General features: G+C 39.3%; 1 protein-coding gene across 1 annotated transcript in view; it reads left to right on the top strand.

Moving 5' to 3' along the window:
- The window catches only part of LOC138945528 (kinesin-related protein 4-like), a gene marked incomplete at its 5' end in the record, with an annotated part of 156241 nt that overhangs the window by 100407 nt on the left and 35508 nt on the right, over positions 1-20326 (top strand). Inside the window, 3 exon segments of the mRNA XM_070316965.1 lie at positions 5991-6085; positions 6427-6526; positions 8327-8461. Of these exon segments, the coding sequence (XP_070173066.1) occupies positions 5991-6085; positions 6427-6526; positions 8327-8461 (330 nt within the window).

Here is a 20326-nt window from a genome sequence, read left to right as displayed (position 1 = left end):
TTTTTTTTATCAAAATGTTTTGTCTGGGGGTGGTCAAATAAAATTATGATTTTGCGGAAAACACTATGATTCGTAACGTGACCCTAACTGACATTTCTAGCTTTAGAAAATATCATAAAAACATTAATTTGTGTAGATAAATAAACGGAGAGTATCACTTGATCATAATACGGTACTTATCAATGTGCATGCAGAAAATTATTGATGTTTGCTGAGGGCGTACACATAAAATGATCACTCATTCAGTGGTAAACACGTTATTACACAAACATGTCAGAGCATATCATAACCACAGCTAAGTTCACTATATACAGTTACAATACCTTAAAAAAAAGGTTTTACCTTATTGTTTACTCCACAATTATCCCCGCCCCAACCCCACCCCCATATCTTGACTGACAAAAAGGATGAAACAATCATCTGGGAGCCCCATAGCCATAGGTCAGTTGGTAGAACACTGGACTTGTTATCCATGGGTTTGAATCCGGGAAAAGGGGTGGGTGTTACAAAATGTGTGTGCAAAGTTTCATGAAGATCTGTCCAGTATTATTTTCTGAATCGCACCACACACACACACACACACACCTGGGTGGGTCAGTTACTTTGTAAGAGGGGTGTACTTAGAATTCTGCAGAGGATGCCTGTTTGGAGTCAGGGGGCAAACTGAGAAGTACTTCAGCCGGCAAGGGAGTACGGGGGGGGGGGGGGGGGGGGAGGGGAGACCGGTACAGGAACCCCCAACCTTTGAACATATTGCTGACAGAAACCTGTGCACAAAATGTGTAATGAATCTCACGACCGATTTTTTTCGGAAGCGGGGGGGGGGGGGGGGGGTGTGTGGCGGGGACGCTTGCCCCCGATCAGTTTTTGTCTGGGGCGCTTCGCGACCTCGATCTACACTTCTGAATTCTAAGTATATCCCCTTTCCATACTGACTGATCCACCATGGTGTGTGTGTGTGTGTGTGTGTGTGTGTGCGTGTGTGTGTACCCCCGTTTCCACAGGTTTGGTTGCCTAAATCACCATAAGGCAACCATCCACACGTGGATGGCAACCTAAACTCTGGATGGCAACCTAATTGTGTGGATGGTCGCTTCATTTAACACCGTTAAATTGACTTTTTTGACGGAAAGAATGTCATAACAATGTTCAAAATGACATTCTTTCCGTCCTCTATAGGCGACGAAATAGGTCAAATTTTGTGCATTTTTTAGTGCAAAATTCTTTGATGCCGGAGCGAGTACTGCACCCAGTGCTGTTGTAGTGCAAGTGCACTAGAAAGGCACTGCACCCAGTGCCGCCTCTTAGGTAACCATCCACACTTTAGGTGTGTGTGTGTGTATGTGTGTGTGTGTGTGTGTGTGTCTGTGTCTGTGTCTGTGCGTGTGTGTGTATTTGTGTAATGCGATTCAGAGAAAACTACTGGACAGATCTTAATGAAACTTTGCACTCAAATGATCCGACCCCCACCCCTTCCCCCGGATTCAAACACATGGATCACAAGTCCAGGCGCTTCGCGTGTCTTTGTCTCTTTTGCTTTGAGTGTGAGAAGGCGAACTTTTGAGAAATCAGTGAAAGAGAAACTGTTTGGGAAAACGATCTTGAAAGTGACGGTGGGCGTTTATTTCAACACTACGCGACTTTGTTTGTGTGTCTATTTCTTTATGTGTGTATTAATCTGTATGCATGTGTCTCCTCTCTCTCTCTCTTTCTCTCTCTCACACACACACACAGTCCACACACACACACACACACACACACACACACACACAAACACAAACACACACACAACGCACACACACATCCACACAACTACACACACACACACTCAGATATAGGCTACACTCTCTCTTGTTCTATCTCTCTCTTTCTTTTTGACTCACATGCGAAGCAAAAGTGAGTCTATGTACTCACCCGAGTCGTCCGTCCGTCCGTCCGTCCGTCCGTCCGGACGTCCGTCCGTCCGTCCGAAAAACTTTAACGTTGGATATTTCTTGGACACTATTCAGTCTATCAGTACCAAATTTGGCAAGATGGTGTATGATGACAAGGCCCCAAAAAACATACATAGCATCTTGACCTTGCTTCAAGGTCAAGGTCGCAGGGGCCATAAATGTTGCCTAAAAAACAGCTATTTTTCATATTTTTCCCATTTTCTCTGAAGTTTTTGAGATTCAATACCTCACCTATATATGATATATAGGGCAAAGGAAGCCCCATCTTTTGATACCAGTTTGGTTTACCTTGCTTCAAGGTCAAGGTCACAGGAGCTCTTCAAAGTTGGATTGTATACATATTTTGAAGTGACCTTGACCCTGAACTATGGAAGATAACTGTTTCAAACTTAAAAATTATGTGGGGCACATGTTATGCTTTCATCATGAGACACATTCGGTCACATATGATCAAGGTCAAGGTCACTTTGACCCTTATGAAATGTGACCAAAATAAGGTAGTGAACCACTAAAAGTGACCATATCTCATGGTAGAAAGAGCCAATAAGCACCATTGTACTTCCTATGTCTTGAATTAACAGCTTTGTGTTGCATGACCTTGGATGACCTGGTCAAGGTCACATGTATTTTGGTAGGAAAAATGTGTAAAGCATGTGAGTCGTATGGGCTTTGCCCTTCTTGTTTTACATTTAGTCAAGTTTTGACTAAATGGTTTAACATAGAGGGGGGAATCGAGACGAGGGTCGTGGTGTATGTGCGTGTGTGTGTGTGTCTGTCTGTCTGTGTGTGTGTGTGTGTGTAGAGCGATTCAGACTAAACTACTGGACCGATCTTTATGAAATTTGACATGAGAGTTCCTGGGTATGAAATCCCCGAACGTTTTTTTCATTTTTTTTATAAATGTCTTTGAGGACGTCATATCCGGCTTTTCGTGAAAGTTGAGGCGGCACTGTCACGCCCTCATTTTTCAACCAAATTGGTTGAAATTTTGGTCAAGTAATCTTCGACGAAGCCCGGACTTGGGTATTGCATTTCAGCTTGGTGGCTTAAAAATTAATTAATGACTTTGGTCATTAAAAATAGGAAAATTGTAATAAAAAAAAAATTTTATAAAACGATCCAAATTTACGTTCATCTTATTCTCCATTATTTTCTGATTCCAAAAACATATAAATATGTTATATTTGGATTAAAAACAAGCTCTGAAAATTAAATATATAAAAATTATTATCAAAATCAAATTGTCGAAATCAATTTAAAAACACTTTCATCTTATTCCTTGTCGGTTCCTGATTCCAAAAACATATAGATATGATATGTTTGGATTAAAAACACGCTCAGAAAGTTAAAACAAAGAGAGGTACAGAAAAGCGTGCTATCCTTCTTAGCGCAACTACTACCCCGCTCTTCTTGTCAATTTCACTGCCTTTGCCATGAGCGGTGGACTGACGATGCTACGAGTATACGGTCTTGCTGAAAAATGGCATTGCGTTCAGTTTCATTCTGTGAGTTCGACAGCTACTTGACTAAATGTTGTATTTTCGCCTTACGCGACTTGTTCTTCATTTTGCCGGAGGGGGAATGCTCGTGCACTAAGTGCACCCCCGCCCTGGTCCACCCCTGGTCACACACACACACACACACACACACAAGGTAGGAATAAACAAACATTTTGCGCCAGTGAGGTTAGATTGGTGGGATGAGGTCTGAGGCTGGACAGGTCAGGGATTTGGGGCACGGATTCGGCGGTTTGGCGTGTATTACGGCGAGTCAACTTGTTCATATAGATCTGTGTAGGCGTTCAACAACCCCAGACGATCTGGATCTGTTCAAGTCAAAAGCAAAGTCACGGATACGAAGAAGTTGATCGAAAAATATCGACCCCAAGGACACAATCCATGTTGTAACTTTTTAAAGCAGTTACATTCAATCAAAGCTCCATCCACATTAAACCGAACGGGAACCATCGAAGATCCACGCAACTTCATTGCAATGTCGAAAAGACTTTACAATGTCACCGCAGATCTATAGTTGGTTTTGGTTTTGTGTCACAGTAAAGAAACGAAGCAAATCTCCGGCTTAGATTGCACACTGAAAAATCGTTCATTCAGCGGGTCATTTAAATATATTTCTTTGAGTTTGAGGTTGCAAGTCAATGGCATCGCTGAGATGTACTTCTTCGAACACACGACACAGGTTAGAAATTGACCGCATTTGGGCGCTTTTTACGGCCAAAATAGGGTGAACTTTTTGACGTGATTGTTGAAATATCACTTCGGGGGCAGGTCTAAAATCCTGGGTACAGTGCCAATCACACATCATTCAAAAAAGCAAAGCACGTTCTTTATCCTGACATATGGGCTAGAGTAAATCATAAATATAAATATACATTATCTATCTATTATATCTATGGGTAAGTGTATTCCATTCCTTCGATATTCTGTCATCTACACTTGCTTGAAAAAAGGCCATTTTGAGTCTGTTTTGCATAAAATACCTGCGAGATTTGTAGAAATCAAAACAACTTACAGTCCAGCCTCTCAGCTTTCTTTCCATGTATTTTGTAAGCTTCAGAAAAACATGTTCCATGCTTTGACCCAAGCTCGACCCGAATGTCACTAGTACTGTTGACAAGTAATAATATCACACTTTCATCATGCTTGGTGGGGCATTTAACCTTCTTCTTCTTCTTCTGCGTTCGTGGGCTGAAACTCCCACGTAGGCTTACACTCGTGTTTTTGCACGAGTGGAATTTTACGTGTATGACCATTGTATTTTCGTCTTACGCGACTTTTTTTCTCTCCATAGCTTACAGCTCTAACAGTTCGCATACTTCCAGAATTTGATGACATCCATGCACCCATCGTTGATGTCTGGTTGAACCTTGTCAAATAAATGTTAAGGTCATGAAGGGGTCGAAAGCTCGACTAATGGGAACAATGTCTATATGTTCAAACAAGCTGGACCTTTGTAAGTTGTCTCACTTCCTGGATTCATCGCCCCCTGACACCATACACATTTGGCTGATCCTCCTCAGATTTCAAGGAACAGCGAGCTTTTTGTTTGGGAAAAAACACAAAACAAAACAAACAAACTCGCATACAAACAAAAACAAGTCGCGTAAGACGAAAATACAACATTTAGTCAAACTGTCGAACTCACAGAATGAAATTGAACGCACTGCATTTTTTCAGCAAGACCGTATTATACTCGTAGCATCGTCAGTCGACCGCTCGTGGCAAAGGCAGTGAGATTGACGAGCCAGAATAGCGCGGTAGCGCTGAGCAGGATAGCACGCTTTTCTGTCTGTCTATTCTGTTTAACTTTCTGAGCTTGTTTTTAATCCAAACATAGCATATCTATATGTTTTTAGAATCAGGAACCGACATGGCATCAGATAAAAAAAAAAATTAAATCGATTTCGGAAATTTATTTTTAATCATAATTTTCATATTTGTATTTTTCAGAGCTTGTTTTTAATCCGAATAACATATTAATGTTTTTGGAATCAGAAAAAAATGAGAAATAAGATGAAATTGTTTTTGGATCGTTTCATAACAAAATAATTTTAATTACAATTGTCAGATTTTTAATGACCAAACTCATTAATCAACTTCTTAGCCTCCAAGCTGAAACCAAAGTTTGGACTTCGTCGAAGATTGCTAGGCCAAAATATTAATCAACTTGATTGAAAAATGAGGGTGTGACAGTGCCGCCTCAACTTTTACAAAAAGCCGGAAGTGATGTAATTAAAGACATTTATCGAAAAAATGAAAATGAAAACTCTCATGTAAAGTTTTATAAAGATCGATCCAGTAGTTTACTCTGAATCGCTCTACACACACACACAGACACACACAGACACACAGACACACAGACACACACACACACCCACAGACACACATACACCACGACCCTCGTCTCGATTCCCCCCTCTACGTTAAAACATTAAGTCAAAACTTGACTAAAAAATGTAAAAAGGAGAAGATTACATCCACTATGTGTGTGTCGGTATTTGATGGTCTGTGATCGCAGGTAGAAGTGATGTCAGATGTGGAAGCAACACTTAAATGGGTTTCGGACGTTGTGCAAGGACACCATAGACAACTTCCCTATATGGAAAGAAATACGTAAGTCACACACACACACACGCACGCACGCACGCACACACACACACACACACACGCACGCACGCTCGCACGCTCGCTCGCTCGCTCGCACGCACGCACGCACGCACGCACGCAAGCACACACACACACACACGCACACACAGACGCACGCACACACACACATACACACACTCATATTTTTACACACACACACACACATTCACTCCTACCACCAACCACAGCTCCCCCCCCCCCCCCCCCCCCAACTCACCTCGCACACACTATAAAACGAAGAGCTTTACCGCGCAATTTCTCCTCAATTGCTGAATGTTTGATCCTTCGGTCCGAACGGTTTAATGCAGGACCTGTGTGAAGGTTTTGAACCGCCAGCCCGCGGACCATCAGTGCCGGTTCTGTGTGTGCCAGAAGACCATCGCGGAGAAAACCGATCTTATTGGAGAGGTAAGGGGCTGCGACGTCAGATCTGTAGAAATAATAATAATAATAATAATTGTCAGTAAGTACTGGTGTCACATGACTGATGTGAACCAGTTGATTGGCTAATGGCGATGCGCTTAAATCTGTTAGCGCACTCTTGGAGTGCGCTAACTTTTCCACAGAGCGTATTCTTACGCCCTTTGCCAAAGCGAAACTGTACTCTCATCCTCAGAATTAATTAATGACATGTAGCTTATATTCTCCACAATACCAATGATTATGACCATAAATTTCCTGCTTCTCAATTAAAGCAGAAGTGTGTTTTTTTCTGACAGATTGCATGTGCCTGTGCCACAGTTGCCACTGATCTAAAAATAGAACCCGCTGTGTCTAATTTTTCAGTTTCGACTTGCGAAGATTCCTCTCATAATTATGCCATGTTAGTGGCATGTAGCTTATTATCCACATTACCAAATGATGAGTTAGTATACAATTCCCAGCAGCTAACAGAAAACACAAGTGTTATTTCGATAACGTAGCAGCTAGATCAGCACGTAGCAGACTACACTGAAATACGACTGCATCTGTTCAGTAAATGAATGTTTTCCGAATTATTATTTCAAGGCAAGAACAATCGGAATCGAAAACGTGTAGGGTTTAGAACGTTCTTACCATATACGACTTATTACCAGCCTGCCTCGTGCGTGCAGACTCAGTGCAACGTGACCAGCAATTTTTTGTTTTTGAAATGAGACTCAGTGCAGTGGTTCGATTGCCATACTCCATAGCCTAGCAGACGACATAAATCCCGCTCAGCAAATTAACATGTTGGGCAAATGTGAACGATGAAACGATGGGGATATAATACGTGTAGGGTTCAGAGCATTCTTACCGTCCATATGTAGTACCAGACTCCCCGATGAGTGTAGATACAACACGAGAAACATACCACATTTAGTTTGAAAATGTGCTAACCGTCGACCAGTCCTTGGAGTCAATTCAAGGGGCGCCATTCTGCACAGTCAATCCGTCGAAGCAAGCTGAAGGTTTCGAATCACAAATAACTTGGAGCACAGTTCTTTCTCCGAGTTAAAATGAGGTCTCTATGAAAGATCATCACTTTTTAGCTTAACGCTACACTGGAATTTACCAACAGAAATTAAAATGCGTGTGACGAAAGCACGACACACTTGAGACAGCCCACACAAAAGTAGATCTTACACGACCTGACCACACAGTTATGCCTATTCAAATGCGCGTAGCAAAATGTGACCCTCCACCACGGATTGAGTCGCATGTCACCTTTGCATGATTTTTATATTTTTACATTTTTATAACGAGATTTTTATGCTCTATTCAGTGGTGCAAACCGTTTTAGAAAAGAGCTCAAACTGTTTGAGTTAACTTAAGCCTGTGACTAAGGTGACCCACACACTGTTACCAGACACTCCCCGGACTTATATTAAGCCTAGCGCAGAACCGCACGAGGTGACATGCGACTCATTTCGTGGTGGAGGGTCACAAATGTGCTTTTTGAATCTTCCTTTTTTTCTGGCAGTACTGACAATATCGTTATTGAAACAATCCCAGTGCACTAAGGGATTTATAGAGCAAATCTCGAAAATAATTATTGAACTCAGCGCTATGCGCTTCGTTCAATAATGAATTTTCTCGATTTGCTCTGTAAATCCCTTAGTGCACTGGGATGTCTCAATAACTTAAATAATAATAATAATTTTTTGTTTCTTCTAATAATACATACAAACTTTATATAATCACTTTTTGGCTGCCTCAAACTCTTTAACCCCAGTGTCCCCATTTCAGAACCCCGAGGAGTCGCTGTCTGTCATAGAGCACCAAGTCAGAAGCTACGTACTGTCCCTGGAGAGAGTGAAGATCACCTACATGGAAGTCGTCTCCCTCATCGCAACTGCCCAGGAGTCTGTCAAGGGTTTCCTCGTGAGTTTGAAGACTTTGTGTGTGTGTGTGTGTGTGTGTGTGTGTGTGTGTGTGTGTGTGTGTGTGTGTGTATGTGTGTGTGTGTTTGTGTGTGCATGAGTGTGTGTGTGTCAGTGTGTGTGTGTGTGTGTGTGTGTGTGTGTGTGTGTGTGTGTGTGTGTGTGTGTGTGTGGTACGGATCAGCTTTTTTTCTGAGATCTGAGGACTCGCATAGGGAAATATGAAATTTGACTATCTTAAATACTTATATATATATATTTTCACAATTAATTAATAAAATAAAATAAATAAAACAAAATAATTCGAAAAAATCATAAAGAGACAAAAAGAAACTTCATCTTATTATCTTTTCTTTTCACAAACATAAACTGTAAAAATATCAAACTTTAATATCTTAGATACTTACATGTATATATATATTTTTTAATAATTAATCGATCAAATACAAAAATACAAAATAAAAAAAATCGAAAAACACATACAGAGACAAATAAAAGCTTCATCTTATAGTCATTTCTGTCATGAAGTGGATTATAGTGCGAATAAAGGAGTTACTTTTATGTAAACGTGTTCTGACCTATCTTATTACACTGACTCTTCACTCTTCGCACAACACACTTCAAACACAGAATTTGGGAGGATACAGACTTATTAATTCCTCACAAATTACAACACAATTCTTCACCTCAAAACATCAATACCAATCAACCTCTCGAACACACAGTTCACACAATCTTATCCCAATCACTCAATGCATGTGAATACATGGTATAAAGATACTATCTCAATAATAGATTACCGCACAAGATAAGGTGTTGACAGACACTCACGAGTTCGTATCACGGCTCACTGCATGTCGTCATTTACACATCCTTGTGCCGCTGAATCCATGTAGATGATGAATTCCCAGAATCTCTCCTTATAGATGCCAACATGCACCTTTCACGTGTATCCCCGAGAAACACTTTCACCATTAGTGAAAAAAACCGTCGTCTCTACGACCGGTAACGATGGAGACTCCTCCGTCCAGCCATCTGCGCCGATGTGGTCTCTTTCGCCACCATCCTTCTGCGCTCTCCCGGTGAGGTCCGCCCCTCGTACACTCCATGGAAACTCCTCATGGAAACTCCTAAAGAATTAACCCAAGTCTTAATACAACATTCTCTTTAACCATCTCTTCTTTCTGAACAATCGTGTATCATCTCTCTCGCTCACCATTCTACATTCACAACTAAACATTACACAAGTACTTCCGACATCACTTCATATAATTATGTCATTCCGTCCACAATCAATATCCAAGCTATACTTAATCCATGAATCACACTACCATACATAGCATTACCGTCTTAAACATTACCGTCTTAAACAATGCGTAACAACATTTATGTTCAAGAAATTACCCAACAAAAACCGTGATACAACAACAACAAAAATCCTCTTAAAACTTCACATTAGCATTTAATGCACTTTGCACACACTACCGTTTACATTCCAGCTATGTATTCAAACTTCAATAATATACAACATAGTAAATCATTTACCTTAAAGGCATATGTACGCGCTCCCGTGTTTACAAAGTGTAGTTTGCCCATAATCGATGTCAAACGCACCATAAGACCATGTAATGACGATATGTCGCCATGCGCGGACCATAATACATGCATTACAGCTTGTTCTAGCCTCTGAAAAAGTGAGGATGTCAACAAAGCCGCGGTGTTAGCTCCCTTGCATCAACGTTACATGTGTTGCCAAATCTATAAATAGGACGATCCAGATCAAAATGAAAATTAACATATCTCAACATTGAAGGGGTCCTAGACCACAATATTTTGCAGGGAACTTAATTTAGCATGTCTCCAGCTGTTGGTAAAGCAATTAGCGTGTATAGTCATCGAGTACATATGGCTTTAAGAGACCCGTCTCTTGAAAGAGTGCTTGTTCCCTGAACAAGACCGACACACGCTTACAACCTTCCTGGTTGAAAATCTTAGGCGCTGTAATGTTCCCAGTTCAAAGCCAGCTATATTTCTCAAACTTGTAAACACAACTCATGTCAAGCTAAAGCTATTTCCTCGTGCAACACACGAAACCCGTGACAACCTTCTAACCTGTCCCTACGCATCGCAATTCAATCTTTAGGGAGGTAAAAATCACGACGTGTTTCACATCACAAATATCCTACTCACATCTTTGTGACAATTTCTTTTTCACAAACATAAACTGCTTGATGACTTCTAGACATGGTCGATGTCTTGCTGACCAGATCGGACAGACAAAGGGAAGTAAGCGATCTAAATGCATACGACATACGTAATAGAGTAAGTTGTGCGGAACCAGTCTCCTGGCGTCTAAGAGAATACCAGCATTAAAATGAACAAGCGACTTTCATCCTCAAAAACAAGGAAGATCGCTGCAAGCTCATATGTTCCTCATTCTCCAAGGCACTCAGACCAAATCAGAGTCAGAGTCAAATCTGAAGGTCACTATGCGGCCGATTCCCAGTCAGAAAGGGAAAGTTAAGATTTAATTGAACTTTTTTTTCTTAGCCAGAGCTTTCAGGCCTCACACACTTTCAATGTCCGATAATCTTTAGACATGATGGTGGTCTGGTTGAAACTCTCCAGATTTTAATGTCACAAGGTCGAGGTCAAACAAACAGGAGAAACATTATCTTCCCCTAATTGCTTTTGATGCACGGATGTTTTGGACGTTTATGGCCTCTTATAAAAAAGTACTACATGGAATTAGCTTGAATGACCTTAGTTAACTGTCAAGGTTAAACCTACTGTACTTTACACCTGCATACTATGAATAATAAGGAGGGGTCATCGAACGTTTTCCTCTTCTTGTTTGAAATAAAGACGAAAAAGACACATTCGAGTGAAAATGTCGTTTTACTGACATACTAGATGAATATAAACTGAATTTAAAATGGATTTGATATGAACATTGCGCTGTTTGAGCACTCCGGAATTTCCTCGAAATATACTGTTCACCGCCGACAAAATGTAAAAGAATGTAAAAGAATGTGTTCTTCCCTCACGACCGATAAATGAGAGGAGATTGAGTACCGTAAACTACCTAGTAAACGCCGACCCCCTACTTCGGGCCAACAATTGTGAATAGGGTACTATACTGTACATTGTAAACGCCCCCCCCCCCCCTCCCCTCCCACATTTGGACCAACGGTGTCAACAAACATTTGTTTGTTTCTTGTCTTATTGTTTTTAAAATCCGCACCCAATACGGACATATTATTGGAGAGAATGAAGACAGGATGCTGTGTTGCTGTCATGCCGTTGATTTCATGATTTCACACTATACCACTCAGGGATGGCCAAATCTCAAAATTTTTATTCGCCAGCCGGGCAAGTAACTTCAAGAAAGTCACTAGCCCGGCAGACATTTTGCTGGCCCCGTACATACCACAGTTGATCTGCGGTGTTTATATGGCTTTAAAACTCGATATTACAACCACAATGGTTGCATTTGACCAGAATTTTCATTGGCCAGCCGGGCGAGTTGCCAGGCGGTTTCCACTAGCCCGGCGGAATGCTTACTCGCCCCTGGCGACCGGGCGGACGATTTGGCCATCGCTGCCACTGCAGTCTCGTGATAGCCTCTAGATCAACACTTGATGACAATTTGGGAGCCTCATTTGATATTGTAGAGCTCGTATGTAGGGGAATTTAGAGAGATCGAGTGAGCGAACTGTTGTTTGAATACGTTGTATTTGGCATGAACTTTAATCCCCCTAGATAACTTTGATCAGAGCAAATGACATGACTACAGGTATCATATTTCATTTTGTGATTTCTGTTTAGACACACGCACAGCGCTGCTAATGCCAGGCAAACGAAGCAGATCTTTAGTTATCATTTATAGTCCACATTTGAGATAGGTGCATTTGTTTAAAACCGTGAGGCAAAGGCATTTTTGACTCACCTGAGTAATTGGTGAATATTAGGATTCATAGTCCGGCTGTATGGCCGGCCGTCCATCCGTCCGTCTGTCCGTCTGTCCGTGGACAAAAAACTTAACGTTGAGGTTATCTCGGAAGTCTTTAAAGCTAGACCTCTCAAACTTTGCACACTTTTAGGGGTCACCGCGGGGTCATGTATGATTCATAAAAACTTAAGGTTGAGGTTGTCTCGGATGTTTTTGAAGATAGAGCTTTGATACTATGCACACCTCTAGGGTTTGATTATCTACTGACTTGACGTAAGTTTGATTGACCCTCGTCAAGTTTTGTGGTCACAGGGGGTCTTGTTCGATTCATAATAACTTAACATTGACGTTATCTCAGGCGTTTTTGAAGCTAGAGCCTTGAAACTTTGAACACTTTAAGGGTTTGATAATCTTCCGACGTGATCCTAGTTTGGTTGACTCCCGTCACATGTTGGGGTCACAGCGGGGTCATGTTTGTCAAAGCTTTACATTGAGGTTTTCTCAGTTATTTTGGGAGCAACAGCCTCCAAATGCCACGAAACTGTAGGTGTTTGTAAACAGCAGACATGACCAAAATGTGTGGCTTGTGTTCATCAAATTGTAAATTCCCAGCGTGAAAATGTTTGCTGGAACAGATTTTCACCACTGAAAATGTCCACTGAGCTATGAAGGATATATAGCTATATAGAGAATACTACATGGCTTGCTGTGTCGTACCAGATTTACACGAGATTTTTTTTAAATATTGAACTGCGAGCGAAAACGAGCTGTTCACTATTTGAAAAAGCAACGAGTGTAAATCTGGTACGACACAGCAAACCATGTAGTATTCTGTTTATCCCACATACTGTACTTACGTGTATTTTACTGAAGTCGAGGCAGCTTAATTAAAACGCTTGAGGCATTTGGGTTTAAAAATGATATTTTGAGGTGGATAAAGACGTTTTATTCAAATATTAAGTCGACTGTATTAGTAAACGGTCAGCCTAGCCCCTGGTTTAATGTAAGAAGAGGATGTAGACAGGGCGATCCCATATCTCCTTATTTATTTATTTTGTGTGCTAAAGTATTTTCACTCATGATCAAGGAAAATAAAAATATTAAGGGAATTGTTATCGGCGAAACAGAATTTAAGCTGTCACAATTCGCCGACGATACTGAATTATTTCAAAGAGGAGATATGGAAACCTTTGAGGAAACAATGAACATATTAAACGATTTTGGAAATAAATCAGGGCTAAGAATGAATATAGACAAAACAGCAATTATTTGATTAGGAGGTAATATAAATAGTGATGTAAGGTATATGCCACACCTTGGTTTTGAATGGAACCCCCCAACGTTTAAAATATTGGGTATTTGGTTTACGAGTGATTTAAAGAATTGTGTACAAATTAATTTCGATATCCAGTTTCAAGCAGCAAAACGATTATTTTTGATTTGGTCTAAAAGATTGATAACCCCTATAGGTAGAATAGCAGTTTTGAAATCCGTAATATTGTCCAAGCTTGTATACTTGTGGAAATTTATTTCACAGAGTCAACTTTGTGTGCAGACTCTCTTCGGTGTCCGAACCTCCCCCCGTGTACACTACATTGGGTGTGCACGTTAAAGATCCCACGATTGACAAAAGGGTCTTTCCTGGCAAAATTGCTTAGGCACAGTTAATAATTGTCTACCTATACCCGTGTGACTTGGAATAATAGGCCGTGAAAGGTAAATATGCGCCGAAATGGCTGCAATCTACTGGCCGTATAAAATTTCATCTCACACGGCATCACTGCAGAGCGCCTAGAACTGTACCCACAGAATATGCGCGATATAAGACTCATTGATTGATTGATTGATTGATGTTGTTGCCAAACCCTCCAGACAAGTTTGTAAATGATTTACAGACTATGATTTTTGACTTTAGGTGGAATCGAAAACGTGATCGGATAAGTAGAAATATTGTAGTCAAAAGTGTTAAGGATGGTGGCCTTGATGTTCCTCACGTTAAGACTTATATGTTAGCCCTGAAATTGACTTGGATAAAAAAAGTTGAGGTTTACGGTCCACAAATGGAAAGTTATAACAATTGTTTTATATCCCGATGTGGACAACATTGATGTGAGTGGTCCTAGTCTTTATAGCGGTAAACAACATGGTAATAGTTTTTGGAAGGATGTGTTTAATGTTTATGAACAGTTTCGATATAAAATAGATCTAGAAACCTCCAAAGAAATATTAGCAGAACCACTTTTCTTCAATAATAATATAAAGATTGGGAAGAAGACTTGTTTTTTTCAGAACTGGTTTGACAACAACATTTATTTCATTGGCCAGTTGGTTAATGACAATGGAAGTTTTTATACCTATAACGAGTTCTGTGAAAAGTATCATATCAGAACAAATTTTTTGAGTTATTTAGGATGCGTGGGAGCAATTAAAAAAATACATAAAAACGTTTAATATTGTTTTGGAGAATAATAGTATGATTGATAGTAATCAATCAGTGTCAGTCATTCACTCCCAAATAAAAGGAGCAAAATTGTATTATGAAAAATTACTACAGGATGGAAAGCGTCCAAATTGTTGTAGAAAATGGGAAGATAAACTAGAAGGCGATATTGATTGGAAATTATGCTTTAAATATGTAACGAAAATTTCTGAAGTAAAACTTAAATGGTTTCAAATTCGAGTATTACATAGGATTTTGGCAACAAATGTGATATTAAAACAAATGGGAGTAGTAGAAGACGTGATGTGCCATTTATGCCGAGACTAGAGGGATAGTATTCAACATTGTTTGTGGGCATGTCAATATGTACAGTCATTTTGGAATGATTTGTTAAACTATGTTAAAAATGAATGTCACAATGTTGAGAACATATTTTTTAGTGAAAAGTTTATTTTGTTTGGTATTGATACATATTTCAAAAGTAGTACAGTTTTTGATTTTATAATATTAAATGCCAAAGTTTTTATTTACAAGTGTAAGTATGCAAAAGCTGTTCCTACAATGGCTGCATTTAAAAGAGATCTGAGAAAAAGGTATTTGGTAGAAGAATATTTAAGTAAACTTAATTTTACATATAATAAATTTCTCCTGGAGTGGTACCCATTTAAACCTCTGATATTGTCAAATGATTGATTGTCTTTCTGATTGAGCTTGTAAGGATGAAATTTGGTTTTTGGAGGTAATAGGAGGTTAAAGATGTTTCTCAGTTTAGACTCGAACACAAACATTGTCTGTTTATTTTGCAGCAGCTAAACGGGGAACAGGACTTGGTGTTTTACAAAATTATCAAATAGAAACATAAACAAGTCGCGTAAGGCGAAAATACAATATTTAGTCAAGTAGCTGTCGAACTCACAGAATGAAACTGAACGCAATGCCATTTTTCAGCAAGACCGTATACTCGTAGCATCGTCAGTCCACCGCTCATGGCAAAGGCAGTGAAATTGACAAGAAGAGCGGGGTAGTAGTTGCGCTAAGAAGGATAGCATGCTTTTCTGTACCTCTCTTTGTTTTAACTTTCTGAGCGTGTTTTTAATCCAAACATATCATATCTATATGTTTTTGGAATCAGGAACCGACAAGGAATAAGATGAAAGTGTTTTTAAATTGATTTCGACAATTTAATTTTGATAATAATTTTTATATATTTAATTTTCAGAGCTTGTTTTTAATCCAAATATAACATATTTATATGTTTTTGGAATCAGAAAATGATGGAGAATAAGATGAACGTACATTTGGATCGTTTTATAAATTTTTTGGTTTTTTTACAATTTTCAGATTTTTAATGACCAAAGTCATTAATTAATTTTTAAGCCACCAAGCTGAAATGCAATACCGAAGTCCGGGCTTCGTCGAAGATTACTTGACCAAAATTTCAACCAATTTGGTTGAAAAATGAGGGCGTGACAGTGCCGCCTCAACTTTCACGAAAAGCCGGATATGACGTCATCAAAGACATTTATCAAAAAAATGAAAAAAACGTTCGGGGATTTCATACCCAGGAACTCTCATGTCAAATTTCATAAAGATCGGTCCAGTAGTTTAGTCTGAATCGCTCTACACACACACACAGACAGACAGACAGACACACGCACATACACCACGACCCTTGTTTCGATTCCCCCTCGATGTTAAAATATTTAGTCAAAACTTGACTAAATATAACAAGTCGCGTAAGGCGAAAATACAATATTTAGTCAAGTAGCTGTCGAACTCACAGAATGAAACGCAATGCCATTTTACTCGTAGCATCGTCAGGCCACCGCTCATGGCAAAGGCAGTGAAATTGACAAGAAGAGCGGGGTAGTAGTTGCGCTAAGAAGGATAGCACGCTTTTCTGTACCTCTCTTTGTTTTAACTTTCTGAGCGTGTTTTTAATCCAAACATATCATATCTATATATTTTTGGAATCAGGAACCGACAAGGAATACGATGAAAGTGTTTTTAAATTGATTTCGAAAAAAAAAAATTTGATAATAATTTTTATATATTTAATTTTCAGAGCTTGTTTTTAATCCAAATATAACATATTGATATGTTTTTGGAATCAGCAAATGATGGAGAATAAGATAAACGTAAATTTGGATCGTTTTATAAATTTTTAATTTTTTTTACAATTTTCAGATTTTTAATGACCAAAGTCATTAATTAATTTTTAAGCCACCAAGCTGAAATGCAATACCGAACCCCGGGCTTCGTCGAAGAGTACTTGACCAAAATTTCAACCAATTTGGTTGAAAAATGAGGGCGTGACAGTGCCGCCTCAACTTTCACGAAAAGCCGGATATGACGTCATCAAAGACATTTATCAAAAAAATGAAAAAAACGTTCGGGGATTTCATACCCAGGAACTCTCATGTCAAATTTCATAAAGATCGGTCCAGTAGTTTAGTCTGAATCGCTCTACACACACACACACACAGACACACACACACACGCACACACGCACATACACCACGACCCTCGTTTCGATTCCCCCTCGATGTTAAAATATTTAGTCAAAACTTGACTAAATATAAAAAGAGACGTTTACATAATTCATAAATGTATTGAATATGGGCTGTGTGATTGTATGCTTTATTGTGTTTTCCCGTTTTGTTGTTGTTGTCTCTTTTTATATTTAGTCAAGTTTTGACTAAATATTTTAACATCGAGGGGGAATCGAAACGAGGGTCGTGGTGTATGTGCGTGTGTGTGTGCGTGTGTGTGTGTGTGTGTGTAGAGCGATTCAGACTAAACTACTGGACCGATCTTTATGAAATTTGACATGAGAGTTCCTGGGTATGAAATCCCCGAACGTTTTTTTGACTCACATGCGAAGCAAAAGTGAGTCTATGTACTCACCCGAGTCGTCCGTCCGTCCGTCCGGACGTCCGGACGTCCGTCCGTCCGTCCGTCCGTCCGTCCGTCCGGAAAACTTTAACGTTGGATATTTCTTGGACACTATTCAGTCTATCAGTACCAAATTTGGCAAGATGGTGTATGATGACAAGGCCCCAAAAAACATACATAGCATCTTGACCTTGCTTCAAGGTCAAGGTCGCAGGGGCCATAAATGTTGCCTAAAAAACAGCTATTTTTCACATTTTTCCCATTTTCTCTGAAGTTTTTGAGATTCAATACCTCACCTATATATGATATATAGGGCAAAGTAAGCCCCATCTTTTGATACCAGTTTGGTTTACCTTGCTTCAAGGTCAAGGTCACAGGAGCTCTTCAAAGTTGGATTGTATACATATTTTGAAGTGACCTTGACCCTGAACTATGGAAGATAACTGTTTCAAACTTAAAAATTATGTGGGGCACATGTTATGCTTTCATCATGAGACACATTTGGTCACATATGATCAAGGTCAAGGTCATTTTGACCCTTATGAAATGTGACCAAAATAAGGTAGTGAACCACTAAAAGTGACCATATCTCAGGGTAGAAAGAGCCAATAAGCACCATTGTACTTCCTATGTCTTGAATTAACAGCTTTGTGTTGCATGACCTTGGATGACCTTGACCTTGGGTCAAGGTCACGTGTATTTTGGTAGGAAAAATGTGTAAAGCATGTGAGTCGTATGGGCTTTGCCCTTCTTGTTCATTTTTTTGATAAATGTCTTTGATGACGTCATATCCGGCTTTTCGTGAAAGTTGAGGCGGCACTGTCACGCCCTCATTTTTCAACCAAATTGGTTGAAATTTTGGTCAAGTAATCTTCGACGAAGCCCGGACTTCGGTATTGCATTTCAGCTTGGTGGCTTAAAAATTAATTAATGACTTTGGTCATTAAAAATCTGAAAATTGTAAAAAAAAATAAAAATTTATAAAACGATCCAAATTTACGTTTATCTTATTCTCCATCATTTGATGATTCCAAAAACATATAAATATGTTATATTCGGATTAAAAACAAGCTCTGAAAATTAAATATATAAAAATTATTATCAAAATTAAATTGTCCAAATCAATTTAAAAACACTTTCATCTTATTCCTTGTCGGTTCCTGATTCCAAAAACATATAGATATGATATGTTTGGATTAAAAACACGCTCAGAAAGTTAAAACAAAGAGAGGTACAGAAAAGCGTGCTATCCTTCTTAGCGCAACTACTACCCCGCTCTTCTTGTCAATTTCACTGCCTTTGCCATGAGCGGTGGACTGACGATGCTACGAGTATACGGTCTTGCTGAAAAATGGCATTGCGTTCAGTTTCATTCTGTGAGTTCGACAGCTACTTGACTAAATATTGTATTTTCGCCTTACGCGACTTGTTTTCTTTGTCTTTGTTGGAGATGCATAGTTTTGTATGGTTGATGTTATTTGATGTTGCTGTGTGATGTTGATGTCGTGTACCAAAAAGAAATAAAAACGTGTTAAAAAAAAAAATATCATTAACTGGAACCAGTCCGTGTTAACAGAATACAGATTTTGTGCATTCAGAAAAAAAAAAAAAAAAAAAAAAAAAAAAAAAAATTGAAGACGCTTGTTTTGGAACCTCCATCTCTTCTAAAGCCTCCTGCAATCTATTACGTCAAAGCAAAGAAACGTCACACTGAAAGAGTGGCGTGACGTGTTAGTTCTAAAGATTCATCGAGGATAATTAGCGAGCGCAATTTTTGTTTCTATAATGACGTTTGTCTCGGTGACCTTTGCATCATCAGCCGTGGAAAAACAGGTCCCTGCCAGACTTGCTTGACATGACCTCATTTACATGATACAATGATTTGAACGATTATTATCTCACGGGTGTCTCTCTCAGGTATATAGGATAAAAGTCTTGACCTCATCAAGCTATGATGCCATTGTTTAATTTGGTCACAGTCTTGCTGGACTCTTAGTGATAACAACATGTTATGATGTCATAGTGTCAGAAATGAGGTCACTCAAGGGTCTAAGTATACATATTTTGTCTGGGCTATCCAAAACCTAATATGGTCATGGAAATTAGTAATTATTATAATTCTTGTTTAAAAAAAAAATCAAAAATAATTTGGTGAATGTTGAGTATTTCAGGCTAGTGATGGCAGTGGGAAGGAGGTTAGTTTGAATATATGTGAAATATTCTTAGGGCGCAATAACTAAATGGATTGATACAGGTCACATAAGGATCAAGTTTGTGGCAATCAGTCGGACGTGAACATTCTTTTGGACATTATTTTATGAAGCTGGACCAGCTTTTTTTTTGTTTGTTTTTTTTGGAGGGGGGGGGGGGGGGTCATTGGTAGTGGAATCCTTCTTTTAAAACCTACAAAACCCTAATGGAGATGACGAAAGAGAGTCATATAAAGCATTTGCTTTTCTCGTGGTTAATTTCCAGATTCCATTCTGAACAAGAGGCGAATTTCGTAAGAAATCGACAAACAGTAACACAAACTCAATCACTCCGTCACACGCACACACACACACACACACACACACACA

Source organism: Littorina saxatilis, linkage group LG13 (genome assembly GCF_037325665.1).
Source record: "Littorina saxatilis isolate snail1 linkage group LG13, US_GU_Lsax_2.0, whole genome shotgun sequence".
Lineage (NCBI taxonomy): Eukaryota > Metazoa > Mollusca > Gastropoda > Littorinimorpha > Littorinidae > Littorina > Littorina saxatilis.
The sequence above is the reverse complement of the archived record's forward strand: the minus strand, read 5'-3'. Positions and strand labels throughout refer to the sequence as shown.